We start from the raw sequence: 17,348 nt of genomic DNA on the forward strand, positions 1-17,348 counted from the left end.
GTTGAACAGCAGCGAATGTGGTCAGCAGAGATCTGGCAATGTGTAAGTACCGGGGCCATGCAGTGTATATTTGGGGGTCCAGGAGATGGGCCCCCACCAAAGTACTATTATTGATTAGTTAGGGGAGTTTACTAAAATTGATAATTTTTCCGTATTCATCCAAATTGTTTAGATATTATTTTCCACCTGAACTACGTCTTTCCTCCCTGTCCCTTTTAGCTATCGCTGTAACTTAGAACTTCATTTGGATACAGCGGTTCACATTTTCTTTACATGAGCCTTAGTGTAGGCGGCATTGCTTTCAGTTCTGGTTTGTTTCAACATAGAAATGCCGCTATTTGTCTACATAAGGGGATAAATCTGAAAAGTTAAAATGTATTTGTTTTTGCCAGTTGCGTGTACTCTTGTTTTGGATACAGTAATATAGTGTCTGTGCTGTGTGTGTCTTGTAGAAATATTCTTTAAGGAACCTCATTTTTTCCCCCTTCTGGTTAATTGTATCTAGTACAGGGAATCCATACTGGTAGACTTAGATTATTATATCTTTTGTGCAGACAAATCGGGGTGTGTGACTGCCTCCACATAGCCTACTCACTGCCTTGTATTGGACCTTGTAATTCTGCCACTATACCACATTCCCATTTGTATTATGATAGGGTTGTTACATATACATACGTTTGACGTAAGGAGGTTAGGAGGTAGAACAATGGCATTCTACTGCATGGTAGACTCGGCAAGGAGGTATATTACCACATCACAGAAACCAGATAAAACCCTGCAAACAGAATTGTATTCTACACTTTTTTCTCCTAATACTTTACATTAGACAAATTCAAATAGAAATAAAAAATTGTATTTGTAGCAGGAGAAGTCCAGTGGTCTTCTCAGAATCACTGACACATCTGTGAATCTGATGATGAAATCTATGGGACCCTTCCTCAGAAAAATGCTCATAAACATATGCAGGCAATATTGTGCATGTAATTTCTTCAATCTTCACAATGTTATTTTACTGCTAGCTTTAAGTGGTGCATTTACAAGTATTAATATTTTAATAACTTGTCCGTAATTGGGTGGGGGGTGGGGGGGGGGGGGGGGAGCGGTGAACATTTGAAAAGCCTGCATTATCTTAAACATCTGTGACCAATTATGAAGAAATGTTGATGTTAATGATCATAGTGTCAGAGTAAGTGGTCTTTAATTTTAGCTCAAATAAAAGTATTCTCTACTCCACACCATGGCGACAGTGATGATTACATTGCCTTGGTGTGTACAATAGCATTGTATGCCATCCTCAGCTTGCTTGATGTTGATGCTTGCTAGTGTTACCTATGCTGGGGCTTGTGCACCAGCCCCGTCTCTTCATCTACCCATAGTAGGCCGCATTTATAAAGTGCAAAAAAAATTGAGGTGCAATGTAAAATTCTGTTGGCTGATGCGGTGTGACTTGACTTGCTCAAATGCATTTAGATTCCTGCAGAAGCGCATGAGTTTGTGATGCAAGATGGCCGCATTTGCAGAGTAAGCAAAATTTGTATCGATGGGATAAGTTGGGGTCGGCCCTTGCTTAGGCGGAGTAGTTGCACAAGTGAACCTAGTTTTGCGGCAATGTTTAAATAGGAGATTTAATATGTCGGAGTAGATACGTTCCTTACCGTCCTTAGTTTTGCACCAGTTCTGAGATGGCGAAGATCAGGTCCTGTCCTGTACATTTTGCGCCTTGCAGTTAGTTTGGAAGAGAAGTACATTTCACAAAGTGCCACATGTGATAAAGGCAGTCCCAATTTTCACAGAAAAGCTGATTTAGTTTTATTAAATTAAAATGGTCGTTCTTAAGTGGTAGAAGGTTGGACTTTTATGTCTCTCTGTACATTTTACTTCCTCTCCTCAAACCTATTCACATTCCTGGGTTGTGGAGGTGTCTATCGAGGAAGGAGAGTAGGGATGAACCCCGATGTGTGCTGGGCTGACCATCTGGGCACACCAGAGCAAAACCAAAGCGCTTTACAGGGCACATCCAGCGCTCTTTGTAAATAAACTCCTCTGTTCCAGGAAAAACAGGCACTCGCATGGAAACGTACTGATAATGCACACATGGTCTGTCATCTGTTTATGTAGGAGACTAGTGTGTATTGTCAGTACTTCTACATAGGTCACCATGGTCTCTGTGAGACTCTATTTAGTGGAGAGACTATATAGCAGCACCAGTGTGCACATATACTTATTTTTTCCTTTGTTGAACCTAATTTAACTTCATGCTTTGGTCCTTTTAAATTTTTACATTTGTGCAGCACTGGGATCAGCTGGCACCTCTACTCCTAAAAGTATATGAATACTAGATGATATAAATAAAAAACTTAATTTATTGGTACAATCATACATTAATTGCATTCAAAAAACATTTGTCGTTTGGTGCACGAAATGTTAAATTTTAGCCATTTTCTGGCAATTGGAAGGTGGCAGATTTCTGGTACTGCAGCGCGACCTATTGCCCATTGAGCTACTCACGCTGTGCGCCACTAGGAGTGGTCTTTTATTAATTACTTTGGTTCTTCTGTCTCCCCTTTCTTGTTCTTTCATTCTTCATTATTTATGTCACTTTGTTTCCCCGTCACTTTCTTGTCTTTTGATTCACATCTAGATTATGGAGGTTAATTATTGTAACGTTTTTAAAGCGTGTATGACAATGGGTTATAGACCTATACGATAACAGTATTTATTGTTAGATTATAAGGAACATCTAAATGCCAAGAAATATATTTCCAAAGGAGTCCCAAATGTACAATTATATTTTGTTTGTTTTTCCTGTGTGATGACACATTGAATGGTGAACCTGTATGGTTACCTTGTCCCTATAGTATTCTGTATTGCTACAGTCTTTTATCTCATCTATGGTAACAAGACGTTTCCCATTTTTAGTGTCATGATCATGAACTTTCTGAACATCACAACTTCCTTTTTTTCCTCCAATGTACCTTTTTTGTCTTATAATAACTACTTGCTTTAGTTTTCTTTGATTTGCTTTGTGCTTGATGTCTTGTGATGTTGTGTTCTTTACGTCATGCTCTCCCAGCTTTAGAGGAGTTTTACAGTACAAGCTCCATGTCCAAAACTGTGACACAAATGTTAACAAATTGCAATTTTAAAATACGTGTAAAATGGATCATCATCATCACCATTTATTTATATAGCGCCACTAATTCCGCAGCCCTGTACAGAGAACTCACTCACATCAGTCCCTGCCCCATTTGGGCTTACAGTCTAAATTCCCTAACACACACACAGAGACAGACAGACTAGGGTCAATTTGTTAGCAGCCAATTAACCTACTAGTATGTTTTTGAAGTGTGGGAGGAAACCAGAGCACCTGGAGGAAACCCACGCAAACACTGGGAGAACATGCAAACTCCACACAGATAAGGCCATGGTCGGGAATTGAACTCATGACCCCCGTGCTGTGAGGCAGAAGTGCTAACCACTGAGCCACCGTGCTGCCCTAATATTCAAGACTACATTTTATTTAATAGCGACAAGACGAAGACAGGTAAAACCTAGTCAGCCATCAACCGGTTGACAAATTTTTGGTACAATGTACAGACCTCTTTTATCCATCGCAATATTAAGTCTCTGGAACTTCCATGGGAACACATCGCGCTGATGTTATGGTAGGAATCTCTGCTCATTTACCTTGTACCCCATAGTAGTGTGCAAAAAAAAATGAGCGGAGATTCATACTGTAATGGCTGGCAATGTCCTCAGTTGGACATCGTGGTGCTGACCGCGCGGCACATCATCACCCATTATATCTTCCACACAGTAGATAAATCATACGCAGTTGATTGTAGAGGTTAGACTGGGCGGTTCTATATCTTTGTAATTACTGGTTATTTGACATTTGGCTGCATCTAAAATCTACCAGATAAGTTTTTGGCTGTTCTTCGGTATGCCTGAGATGGGTCTGGGCAGTGATGAGTATAAAAAGAGGGCAATGGGAGAGAGATGCAACTAATGTATTAAGCTGAATCCTCTTTTATATGCAGGATATATTGTTGATCTATTTCTTTGTTTGGCCGAGATGCTTCACTGCTTATACAATCTCTATCCACTCTCGAGCGATATAAGGTTGTATTTCCGCACCTCAGTTGTGACTGGTACATAGCACATATTTAAGCAGAGTCATCTTGTTTTCCAAATGAATTACCTATGTTGTTTTTTTTTTTTTACTTGTTTTTTTTTGTCTCAGTTTTGAATAAAATGATACATAGTGATTGCAATTTTGCTTTAATGTCCATCTTGTAAAGCTGACTGTTTAGTTTACTAGCTAGATTTCTTCTCGGGGATCCCAGTTCTAACCCTAGCCCCGATGGTAAAGGAATATTAAGTTGTTGTTATGGTGGTTTGGCTGCTGGTCAGGTGCGTATATGTTATTGTTCTTCTATGGCACATTCTAGGCAGACAATGGAGCATTATACTGTGACCTGAGCACTGGACGTGATTTACTATTCTCATGTATTGTTAGTAGTTCTCTACTCTCGTTGAATAACTTTTAACATCCTACAGAGGTACATGGGCATACAGAGGGAGTTGGTTTACTCTAGGCGTCCACGATAAAGTTCTTGTTTAAAACAAAACTTCAAAACACTGACCCTGGAGATGTGGGACATTTGACTGTACTGTCACTTTGCTGCTATCTTAATGGAGGAGTGATTGGTCATTTGAATGATTTTCTCTCTCTAAAGTTTATTAGTGAACAGAGTTTTTTCTTTATCTTGCAACTAGTGATCATATGCCAAATTTTCCATCCATTGTGCGCGTTACTTTTAGTCTTTTGCCCAAAAAGATGTGTTTAAACTGCCATACCTCATCCGTGACCATATACAATGATCTAGGCCGTCTGTCAGTACCACTATTGGTCGGCAGATATATCTGTTTGTAACAGTAACCCTTTAGCTCTATTAAGGATAATTTGACTCTATCTTCAGTTTACTTTTTGTATTGACATTTATGTTTCTCTTCTTCTGTGATCAGTGAATTTGTAGCATAAAAGACCAATTATTAAACTTATGTTGTTGAAATGTGCCGAGTTGATGACTTTGTATGTCTCCTGTAAATCTCACTGCTCCCCTCACTCCTTTTTACCTTTGTATCTTGACTTCAATTGCAGTTTTCTTCTTTAACGTTTTGGAAGTGGTATTTTGCCGTGATCTATTTATTAATGGCACCACTCTTACTCCTTTCTCTGTGCAGACACGCTCTACCGCTCTTCACCTCCCTCTTGAACATAGTGTGTGCGTATGACCCTGTTGGCTATGGCATTCCTTACAATCACCTGTTGTTCTGGGACTCACGTGAGCCTTTGGTGGAGGTCTCTGCTCAGCTCCTCATTGTCACGTTGGACTCTGACTGCACTGTCACCTCTGGTCCCAGCATGGATGGAACTACCACCAGTACTGCCATGGACGAGGGTGAAGTAAGTTACCCTACACGCTTGTTGTTGTGACCTCCTTGCCGCTTCCATGTGACCTCTGACCCTAACTCGTATTCTATGTTCTTAAAGAGCCCGACGCCGGACAATCTCTTTGTGAATTATCTGTCGCGGATCCACAGAGAAGAGGTGAGGAGGTGTTGGGGGTTTATTGTGTATACACAGTCAGCGTAGCTGATAATAAATACATATCATTGTTTGTTTTACAGCTTATTTTATTTCGCTTTATGGGATTTGATGAGTGTTTTAGACTTCCAGATCCTGTGTATGTTTATGCTGGATATGAAATTGTGTTTGCATGTCTGTGTGTGTTTCCTACCTGTGTGTGTGTTTCCTACCTGTGTGTGTGCATGTCCTACCTGTGTGTGTGCATGTCCTACGTGTGTGTGCATGTCCTACGTGTGTGTGTTTCCTACCTGTGTGTTTCCTACCTGTGTGTGTCCTACCTGTGTGTGTGCATGTCCTACGTGTGTGTGTTTCCTACCTGTGTGTGTGCACGCGCGTGTTTCCTACCTTTATTCGGAAAAGTGTAAAATAAGTCTAAAAATGCCCAGAACTTAAAATGAAATAAGGATCAAACACACCAGCAATATAAAGTAGTTTTTCTCACCCCATCGCACTGACAGCAAACAGACAATCGCACAAATACAGACAGTTCATCACACTGCACCACGTAGAGCACAGGAAAAAACAATACAGCATACAGTACTCGCACTGTAGGAATAAGCCACTCAATGGTACATGCTTCACATAGCTTCCCTTTAGTACTGTGCATAGCGTGTGCTGTGATTGGTTGGGAAGCGCTGGCTTCTCATTGGCAGATGAGAAGCACTCATTTGTTACTAGCGGAGTAATCACAGTCAGATGTTGCTCATTGGTTGAGAAGCACTGGTGTCTTATACTATGTCACACACTTACCTCTAAAGCCATGCACAGTGTGTGCTCGAATTGATTGTGGAAGCCAACTAGCAACATTCAATTTAGATTGATTTAAGGGGAAAGCATTGCAAACGACATACATTTCCAGAGTCCTACCCTCATTGTGTGTTTATCTTTCTGTGCATACTGTGATAGATGTAATGAAGTGAAACAACTATGGGGAAATAACCAGGCGACAGAAATATAAGGAATCTGTAGACTGTAAAATTGAAACACACACAATATAATGCATTATTTTGTGTATTCAGACTTTGCTATAGTTATGTTTTTTTGTCCTGTCCTGAACGGAAAGCAGACCAGTTACTCAATCAGCAAGTTACTCAAGGAAGTAAAATAAACAATGTTTAACACACAGCTATACTGAACACCGTGACTTATTTACTATGGAAGGAAATCGGCAAACACTGTACACATGCATCGTCAATGTGCACACAATCGCTGTACATTGCTGTGTATTTATTTTAACAATTTAATTTGTATGTATTTGTTTTCACACACATTTGCAGTGCCTCTACCCAGCATGGTCTGTATAAATGTCCTGCTTCCTTTCAAGGCTCCATTGTTGGACCTCAGAGCACACAGCCTTCAGGTTGTGGCTGAGGTGTTAGAGGCAGTGTTGGGTAACCTGTGACACTCCAGGTGTTGTGAAACTACATACCCTTCCAGCAATAAGCTGCTATATATTGGCAAAGCATGATGGGACTTGTATTTTCACAACACCTGGAGTGACACAGGTTAGCCAACACTGAGGAATCATGTAATTTCTCCAGGAAGGTAGAACATTTACTCCATTGACTCAGTACTGTAATGAAGGATGGGAGGACTCATAGTGGCCACCCTTTGAAAACCATTGGGTTAATTTTTACATTTTATTTTTATTTTATTTTCATAATATGCATTGACCAGATTAATTTTGCTAGTGGAAAAATCTCTCTGGAGGAGAACTTCATGTAAAATGAGATCTCTCCCTCAAACTCACACTTCCTTGCCTGGTCCCCCACAGTATGTATGTATGTATGTATGTATGTATGTATGTATGTATGTATGTATGTATGTATGTATGTATGTATGTATGTATGTATTAAAAATCAGATTTTTTTTTTTATTATTATTTTTTTTATTGAGAGTTTTTTACATTTTTAACACATAGCAATACTAAACTAACCCCTCACAGGGGCAACAAACAAGTGTCTTGGAGATCAACAATGAACAAATTAGTGAAAGGAGCATATGCAGTAAATGGACAAATGCATAACAACATTGTAGCTGCAGAGAGCACGGCCAACCCAACTAAGGCACAACACACAGCAGGATATACATATGACAGAATAGAATAAATAAAAATGCAATCAATACAGGAATATGACGCCCAAACACAGTCAGGGGAAAAAATAAATAAATAGTGGCTGGGTATCTTCCAGAGATACATTACACCAAGGGATACCGCAACACCTCCATACTTGACCCCACAATTTATTTAAAGCAACATTCTCATTTAGATTATTTTTTTTCTTCTTTAAACAGCACATTAAGCACGTTTTTAAGCATATGCATCTGATAATCCTTATTCTTAGCTGTCCTCCGACAAATCATTATCTCCTTTTCCCAGTTTGGCTAAAAAAAATTACTGCCAGACACAGGCAGTCTGCTACATAGGCTCACAGCTCTGTGTGTCATGTGATGGCACAGAGGGGAGGAGGAAGATGTTACAGTGCAGGCAGAGCTCAAAGGGACTCCCAAAGTGCCTCTGCTCAATGCAAAATGTGCCATAAACCATTAGTAGCAGCAGGAAGGAAAAAGGGAAAATTATGAAACCCAACATTCTTATAGCCCACCACAGTGATTTATGCTAAAAAAAAACCAAAACACATTTTTATGAGATTGCTGCTTTGAGAGATATCGCACCCGCTGGCAACTTTTCCACGATCATCCTGGCTAATTCTACATATAATATAAAATCTTAGAATGCAAGCGACTCTGTTATACCCTTACTGTTCTGAATCTTGCCAGATGGACAGTATTTTGGGGGATGTAAAAAAAGAATTAAAATTAATAACACGGGGTGGGGTGGAGGCAAACATGGTAGTAGGCACTGCTAAGTAGTGAGTTTTTCTTACTTGTGAAGGACATTCACTTTTGAGTCTCACCTTTCAAACACAAGGATGAAGCACATTGGGTGCACAGATGGACCATGTACCATGGACTTGCACCTGTATATGTGTGGACCCATAAAATTAGACACCACTGCACGGTTCCCGTGGGTCTTACTCTTTATAAATTCGAGCAGATGTGTCTTTCCCTGCAAATGTGTGCAAAGTATGTCTGTCTGTATGTATATATACTAGTGTAAGAACATCTGGGCTGAAATACAAGTTCTCACATAGGGACTTGTGGCTGTGGGTGTGGCATGCAGAATTTGTGGAAAATAATTTAAAGACTTGGGCATGTAGTGTTCTTTTGGGGGCATAAAACTCCTCACGGTATGTAGTAGATGCATTAAAGCGCTATGGAATCTGATGGCGATATATAAATAAATGATGATGATTACGAAGTGGTAATGTGAACTCTACTTTGGGTCTGTAGGGGTTTTCTACAGACTACAGGAGTTACAGTAAATGGGGGAGAACTTGCTGCTTTGGAGAACAAATCTAGTCTGCTGTATATTGTGTATGTGTTCCCTGTGGTTAATCCTATATGGAGATTCTTCCCTATCCCTCGGCTGTTTCCTGACTGGCTTTAGCTATTTTTTGTTGTCAGTCAGCAAGATGTGCATATTTCACAAGTAATCATATAGATGTATCATTGATTGAGTGTTTGATAAATACATGTATCCTCTGACCAGTGTTCTTATTACACACCAGGATTTCCAGTTCATTTTGAAAGGCCTGGCCCGCCTGCTCCTAAACCCGCTCACACAGACATACCTACCAAACTCCACCAAGAAAATCCAGTTCCACCAAGAACTGCTTGTCCTCTTCTGGAAACTGTGTGACTTCAACAAGGTCAGCGTTTTCTCCACATTTAATTTGTCTGCAGTAATCCATGAACAAGTCTTACGAACTGGGCGCTGTGTCTGATTGGCTTAGTGCTTTGTCTCTCACGTTGTCCTCTCTCACTCCTACAGAAGTTCCTGTTCTTTGTCCTGAAGAGCAGCGATGTCCTGGATGTACTGGTCCCAATTCTGTTCTTTCTGAACGATGCACGAGCGGATCAGTGTGAGACTGTACTCCCTTCTTCTCTCTTCTTACCTATGTATTCATCGCCATCTTCTCACTTTTTCAGTTTGGTCCTTCAGTGGTATTTTCTTCCATTGTCCCATATACTGTCCTTGTTCGCATTCCGCTCACTGTTCCCTTGTCTTACAGCTCGAGTTGGTCTTATGCACATTGGGGTGTTCATCCTTTTGCTGCTGAGTGGTGAGCGGAACTTTGGAGTTCGTTTGAACAAGCCATACTCTGTGAGAGTTCCGATGGATATCCCAGTGTTCACAGGAACACATGCAGACTTACTGATTGTGGTGAGTTATCCCCTAATTTGCTTCCTATCCGAGCTTATAAAGGTTCTCCTAGCTCATTTGCACATCTTTTTTTTTCCTCCTTAGGTTTTTCACAAGATCATCACCAGTGGGCACCAGCGTTTACAACCTTTGTATGACTGTCTGCTCACCATCGTAGTGAATGGTACGAGTATGGGGCCAATGGAGTGGGAATAAATGTTATCATTTCAAAACTGGCTTTTCAGTTTGCATTCTGGACCTTGTGAGATAGGTGGATGCTTTTTCTATATTTGACCCCTAGATGGCGCTGTGAGCCATCTCACATAATTACTTTGTACTCTTCTGCAGAGCTCCTATATATCCGTTATACTAGTACTGTACTAATTTCTAGAGATGTTCACTGTCCCCCGCGTTCTGGTTTTGGTTTTCGATCTGGATTAACGTGTTTTGGTTTTGGTTTTTGGCAAAACTGCCCTTGCGTGTTTTTTGTTTTTTGTTTTGGATCCCAATTCTTCTTTTTTTTCCTAAAATCCCTATTTTGTTTTTTGATAAAATTGCATTTGCTTTTTTTCCCCCTACATTATTATTAACCTCAATAACACTAATTTTAAGTCATTTGCAGTCAATTTTGACCACCTCACAGGTCACAATATTATTTTCATACACTTTCAAACAGACTGCAGCGACCTGGCGGGTTGCTAAGCGACAAAGCAATGACTCAAACACATGGCAGTTCCTAGCACATCTAGGAAACATTGGCACACAGCAGTGGCAGAAAAGAAAAGTGGTGCAATTAGCAATGGAGCTCTCCTCTTTGTGTGTTACCTATATAACACAGTACAATGTGACTGCAAATTTAGAAGACCAAGCCTGCCAGACCTATTATTTCCATTTCAGCAATGACAATTGGCACTGGATCAATGGAGCTCTCCTGAATATCACTGGAGACTTTGAAGAACAATGCTACCCTTCTCCTCTTTCTATTCTACCTTTGACACTGCCCAACTGCACTAGACTGCCAAGAACTGTGCTACCCCTTCTGTGTCCCTCTGTGAAATGGGGCTGGATTGCCGTGGAGGGCGGTACTTATAGAATCCAAAGCTCCCGAGATCCGATGACGTTTTGTCTCGTTTTCAATTCCGAGGGCGTGCAAAGATACCGAGCCGGCTCGGCTCGGTGCTCGGATCTGCTAAGTTCGGGTGTGTTCGGTGTTCAGTAATAGAAATTAGTAGAGATGCTCAGGCTCGGTTCCCTAACAGTATTTTCCTTTGAACTCAGGTTACTTTATTTGAGCTAGTGAGATAATACAACTTTTGTTGAACTATTTGCATTATTATTCCAATAGTTGCATATTTTATTTATCATACCCCATGACTGTGTTCAAACAAGAGTAGCCTAAAGATAAAAAAAAGAAAAAAAAAAAGTTAAATTGTGTGTGTATAATAAAACACTTGAAGCCAAGTTTATTTGGCATAATTGATCTAGTTTCCTTTTATAAGTGCCCTTCATGACACACACACATAAAGTTCATCTTGTTTATGATTTTCTGTTTCTTCTTACAGTATCCCCATACTTGAAGTCGCTCTCCATGGTGGCATCTAACAAGCTCCTCCATCTGCTTGAAGCTTTCTCCAGCTCCTGGTTCCTCTTCTCCTCCCCACAAAATCATCATCTCGTGTTTTTCCTGCTTGAAGTTTTCAACAACATTATCCAGTACCAGTTTGATGGTGAGCGTCTGTTTACTTCTTCCTACTCTGGGTTTCCATTTCATGATTTTTCCAAATGATTTGACTTTTGCCATCTTATATACATCCCATTTTAGTGCTCCTCTTTGTATCACCTGTATTGTACCTTTGGTCACATCCGCCTGTTTTCCTTTGTTCTACGCCCATAGGAAATTCGAGTCTAGTTTATGCCATTATACGGAAGCGTAATGTATTTCACCAGTTGGCAAACCTCCCTTCAGACCCCCCTTCCATACAGCGGGCACTGCAGCGGAAAAAGAAACCGGCTGAGCCAATATCCCGCACCAACTCTCAAGATGGGGCCTCCATGGAGGGCTCCAGGCCTGCTGCCCCAGCAGAACCAGGGACCCTTAAAACCAGTCTAATAGCCACACCTGGTAAGTATTGTGTTTGGACTTGTCTCCTCTGGGTACCTAGCAAGGACCTGTGCTTTTACTGGTGTCTTCAGCAAATCCCCGTTCTAATGATTTATAGCCTGTGCTTCTAACCATTCCTTCTCTGACTTTTGCTGTTAATAGTCCATATACTGACAATCTTTTATCTTGGCTGAACAGTTTCCTGAAATCCGTTCTGTTACCCCTTCTTCCACCTTACCTCTCCAGCTATAGAGAAACTAACTGAGAAATCTCAGGTATCGGAGGATGGAACTCTACGAGCTGTGGATCCTGATCTTCCGTCACCACCTGGAGAGAGCAGTCAGTCCAGTCCCCTGAGTGACACCGAATCTCGGAGTGGGGTATGTAATCCAAACACGTGACACATGTCGTTCTCTTCTTACATATTTCCACAATAGTTTGTGTGTAAAACTCAGTTTATCTGACATTACAAATTCCTGATTCAATTTAAATTCTAGTGAGCCGTCTATAAGTATGGAGCTACTAGGTAGGTTAAGACACTTAAGGCTGAATTTTGGCAGAGAATTTGCACAATTTTATGACCAAATTGCGTCTCTATAATGACATGACATTATCCCTATTCGAAACCTGAGAGCCAACTCATAATCTCCTCATTGTGTTGACTGTTTGCTGATGAGGTCAGATAGTTGACAGTGACATCTGGCTTTGCTCTCACGGTAACTTAATTATACTCTGCAGGATGCTGCACAAAGCAGGCAGAACAGACGTCTATCAAGCACCTCATCTCAATGGAACCCATCTACAGACTGGGTGAGTCAGGGTGGGGTGTACGCAGACACACGTAGGCATAAGATTGTCTGGGGCAGGAAATAGAGGAGGAGGAAATGTTCTGTACACAAGTACAATGATAATTACAATCTGCTTGTAAAAAGATATTATCTTAAGGGTGTTTTCACCTGCGGTTGACACTTTTATTTTTATTTTATGCCAGGGAGAAGGGGTACAAAGAACAGAGAGGGAACAGGGGTAGGGATAGAGTACAGGTCAAAAGAACAATTCTGTTTAGGTGTATACAAACATCACGGGCAGCACGATGGCTAAGTGGTTAGCACTTCTGCCTCACAGCGCTGGGGTCATGAGTTCAATTCCCGACCATGCCCTTATCTGTGTGGAGTTTGTATGTTCTCCTCGTGTTTGCGTGGGTTTCCTCCGAGTGCTCCGGTTTCCTCCCACACTCCAAAAACATACTAGTAGGTTAATTGGCTGTTATTAACATTGACCCTAGTATCTCTAGGTCTGTCTGTCTGTGTGTGTGTATGGTAGGGAATTTAGACTGTAAGCTCCAATGGGGCAGGGACTGATGTGAGTGAGTTCTCTGTAGAGCGCTGCGGAATCAGTGGCGCTATATAAATGGTGATGATGATGATCACATAGAATAGGAAGGTCATGGTGTAAGGTATAACGATATGACTGTACTTGTACATGGAAGTATACAATGGATGAACTCTGACAAGTGTACATCGGCCATTTGTTCCAGGGAGAAATAGAAGTGAAGATGAGATTGATGTATATTTCAGTCCTGTGTCTCCATCTCGTAGCTCACTTGGGTCTTAGCTATGTTTAGCTTGTTATCAAAATGTTTAGCAAAAAATATTTTATTATTATTATTGCACTACTGTGTTAGCCAGAAAAATCTATGTGATGTTTAATACATTTGTGTCAAAAAGCAGGTATACAATCCAATATGACATGTCAATCACATATTTTAGTGATGCATCTACCACCGTTTGAAGACCTCTATATTTAATATGCAAGGAGATGTTTGGTGTTTTGCCTTTTTAGGAAAGAAATAGATTGCCACTGTAGCCAGAGGTTTCGGCAATTATACATCAGTTATGGAGACGGGTATATGGCTGTACTGTAGTAATAAATTGTATCACTGTAAGCATCTCACACATGCAATAGATCCCCAGATGAGACTAATGGGATAAAGTCCAGCAGTACAAAGAAATATATCCTAAAATACCCAAAGAGGAAGTACTTATCTGTACACTTTGATGGTAAGCTTGTAAATACTAACGCTAAGAAACCTGACATTGTGAGTACACTTTAAGTTAGCAGGTGAATATAGTGCTGCACCTTAAGGAATCTTCTCTAAAGCCCTATAAGATGGGGTTGTATAAATAATCACCGGCCCATCACAATACAGCTGTTTTCAATGCTCCTACGTATGTCTCAGGCTCCAAGTAAAGTGGATCAAATGAACATAAACCAAACTGTGCTCCACTTGTTGTTCTAATACCCTCTGCTGGCTGTGTTCTGAGATCAGCCTCTGACATGGCGGGTTAGTGGGGGCGCTCTAGATACGCTGTGTCCTATATTTATAACGTGCTCATTGTGGTGTCTATCAACAACAGGTCATGTCCTGGAAGGTGAAGCTGCCCCTTCAGACAATCATGCGGCTGCTGCAGGTCCTGGTGCCACAGGTGGAGAAGATCTGCATTGACAAGTGAGCTCAGTGGTGACGGTGGCAGCAGAGAATGGAACAACTAAAAGTATAATGAGGGATGTGTGTTAAAGTACATTTTCAAGCTATATATATAATGTTTTGTATGACTGTGTAAATATATATATATTAAGTTGTTAGATGTTGGTGAATGGTGGTATAATGTTTGTCTCTGTACTACTCCTCTGTCTCTCTGTACCTTGCAGGGGGCTGACCGATGAGTCTGAAATATTGAAGTTTCTGCAGCATGGTACCCTGGTGGGGTTACTGCCCGTTCCTCACCCCATCCTAATCCGCAAATACCAGGCCAATGCCGGCACGGCTATGTGGTTCCGTACATATATGTGGGGGGTCATCTACTTGAGGTGAGAATCGCACTAATAGAATATAACTTGGGTGAGTGTAGCATATTGGACAGTAAAACATTGCTGGTAATTGGGACAAGAAAGGGAAATACAGCAAGGAGCAGATGGTGGGTGATGATGGTGAAGAGTGGATGTGTCGGTAAACTAAAAAAACGGAAATCGCATGGTGTGAAATGCACATTTTTTTTTTTTTTTTTCTATTCCCCAATCACCATCTATTTTTAATACGTGGAAAGCACACAACCAATGTCCTGGTGTTCCGTAAATTCCAGGTGTTCTTTATTATATAGCAGTTTTTATATTGTGCTGAGCCCACCAGTGTGGTTGGAAGAGCGTAGCACTGGGTTCTCCCAGCATCACTTAGTAATTACAAGTTTGTACGTTACGGATGGAGTGTCCTAAATACTCTAGAATGTCTAAAATATTTTTTGGTATAGAACTTTAAACTAATTTTGATGATGGTGTTCAGAAATCTGCCTGCAGCACCAGCCACTCAGCAGTGATGCCGTTGTTTCTGTTCTCTTCCCCATAATCCCTTTTATCTCTACCCAGATGTTTCCTGTCAGTCTTATTGATGTGTGGTAATCCTTTTGCAATAAAATGGGTTTGGGACATGATGTACTGGCAAGGTATATGTGTGATACTATTGGGGTGAGGTATGAGGACGTTGGGAGAGAGACCAGGTTCATAAATTACCCAAAATATAACGAACAGCAAGCTGGGATGTCAAAGATTCATTGGAAGTTGGTGTTTAAGGTTTGTGATTGAAGTTATAACTGTCTTTTTAATTTGTAGGAACATGGACCCTCCTGTTTGGTATGACACTGATGTGAAGTTATTTGAAATCCAGAGGGTTTAGACATTAACTCTTGAACATTAAACCACTACTCAGTACCTGTTATATATGAAGTCTTGTCATAGGATGCTCCATCCCGCACAATCATGTATTTGCACAGGTTATTGTCCCATCGAGTATCAAAATTTCTATTTACTCCATGGAAACAGACATCTCACTTGTATTATTGATGTGCTTTAGTCAGTTTTATACTTTTTGTTTTACACATTGGTTTAGATTACGGCTGGGCAACTTGTGGCTTATGAATGACAATCCCCAGCGTGCTCCTCCAGCATATTTGCAAATTGTAGCTCAGAAACCGTCCACGTTGTTCCCCAAGCCTGATTTACCCAATGTTCTCACTGCATCTGTATCTCTTGCCCTCATTAATCCTATCTGTGGGTAGGATCTGTGTTAATTATCTTGTTAAGTAGCGCTCTCATCTCCACCTTTATGTGAAATCCAATGTAATCTATTAAATTATATTAATAAATTGATCTATAAACATAAAGTCTATGTGCTTTAAAGGGGTCAAGGGTCGTGGGTCAATCCTTTCACTGCTCTATAAATCCATGAATCTGATTGTTGTGATCTGTGAGACATGTATTGGTAGGGTTAGTGTGTATGTGTTTTCTTACGCTTTTGTTGTGCTTTTGAACTTGTTTCGATACATACATCACCATCCCGACATCATTATTCAGCCCCCAGCTTCCTGTTTTCTAACATAGCTCAATATGCAGAGAAGCCAAGTGTGATAACTCAGCGTGTCTCGCTGAATATTGCCCCTGTCCGCTTGGCTCCTTGAATGCTGGACAGCTCTTAGGTTTCAGCAGATGAAAGCTGTTCCAGAGTACAGGAGATAAAGAAAGAACACAGCACAGGTACCACCTATTTCTATGTCCCGTCTACTAACAAAGATATTGGAAAGCATAGGATATCCTTGATATTATTCATTCATGGCACAAAAAGGCTTGGTGCAATATCCCCCCTAAGGAAGAAAAGTATTTCTTGTAAAGATAATTAATCATCTATAATATCTTGGCCACTAGGTGCTCTGTAACACTGGAATCTTTGGCCAGATATTACATCTGGCCTTGAACATGCCAGCGCTCAGTCTTGTAAAGTAAAATGTATACCGCTCAACAACTGAAAAGAAACGAAATAGCGACAAGTAAACTTCACATCTTATCCCCCAATGGCACGGCCTGGTTCACTCAATGATGACTTTTAGCTAAAACATTATTTTCTTTTCTTTTGTGCGGCCTGAAATTGAGACTGTCTAATTCAAAGAGCAATGAGGCTAGGGCATGACAATTGCTTTCATCTGAACCAGTCCATTAAACAACCCCAGATTTTTATTTTCCATTCTTATCTGCCTAGTATATATATATATTAAGGGTTGGTTGCCCAAACAATTCAATAGTTCATGTGTGCTTGTTGAAGGATCTGGGTATAATGCAGATCCAGGCATCTGAGCCCATGGGGTCCGGTAAATGTTACCGAATTGGCAATGGGGAGATGTCACCCATGTTGGTTTCTTATGCACTGTCCTGTACTAGGCACAATTAAGAAAGGAAAACGTTTTTGGTGAGAATGCTTTTAACGAAAATCTTGAGAGTCT

At 40.7% G+C, this 17,348-nt stretch overlaps 1 protein-coding gene across 1 annotated transcript in view; it reads left to right on the forward strand.

The window, feature by feature from the left end:
* The window catches only part of HID1 (HID1 domain containing), a 26,621-nt gene extending 10,383 nt beyond the window's left edge, over positions 1–16,238 (forward strand). The window contains exons 7-19 of the mRNA XM_075177877.1: positions 5,248–5,470; positions 5,558–5,614; positions 9,286–9,426; positions 9,549–9,639; positions 9,790–9,941; positions 10,026–10,104; positions 11,483–11,647; positions 11,815–12,042; positions 12,268–12,401; positions 12,760–12,831; positions 14,439–14,530; positions 14,734–14,892; positions 15,688–16,238. Of these exons, the coding sequence (XP_075033978.1) occupies positions 5,248–5,470; positions 5,558–5,614; positions 9,286–9,426; positions 9,549–9,639; positions 9,790–9,941; positions 10,026–10,104; positions 11,483–11,647; positions 11,815–12,042; positions 12,268–12,401; positions 12,760–12,831; positions 14,439–14,530; positions 14,734–14,892; positions 15,688–15,751 (1,657 nt within the window). The 3' untranslated portion in view covers positions 15,752–16,238. The remainder of the gene's footprint in view (positions 1–5,247; positions 5,471–5,557; positions 5,615–9,285; positions 9,427–9,548; positions 9,640–9,789; positions 9,942–10,025; positions 10,105–11,482; positions 11,648–11,814; positions 12,043–12,267; positions 12,402–12,759; positions 12,832–14,438; positions 14,531–14,733; positions 14,893–15,687) is intronic.
* Positions 16,239–17,348: the final 1,110 nt, after the last annotated feature.

The sequence above is a fragment of the Mixophyes fleayi genome, chromosome 6 (assembly GCF_038048845.1).
Source record: "Mixophyes fleayi isolate aMixFle1 chromosome 6, aMixFle1.hap1, whole genome shotgun sequence".
Lineage (NCBI taxonomy): Eukaryota > Metazoa > Chordata > Amphibia > Anura > Limnodynastidae > Mixophyes > Mixophyes fleayi.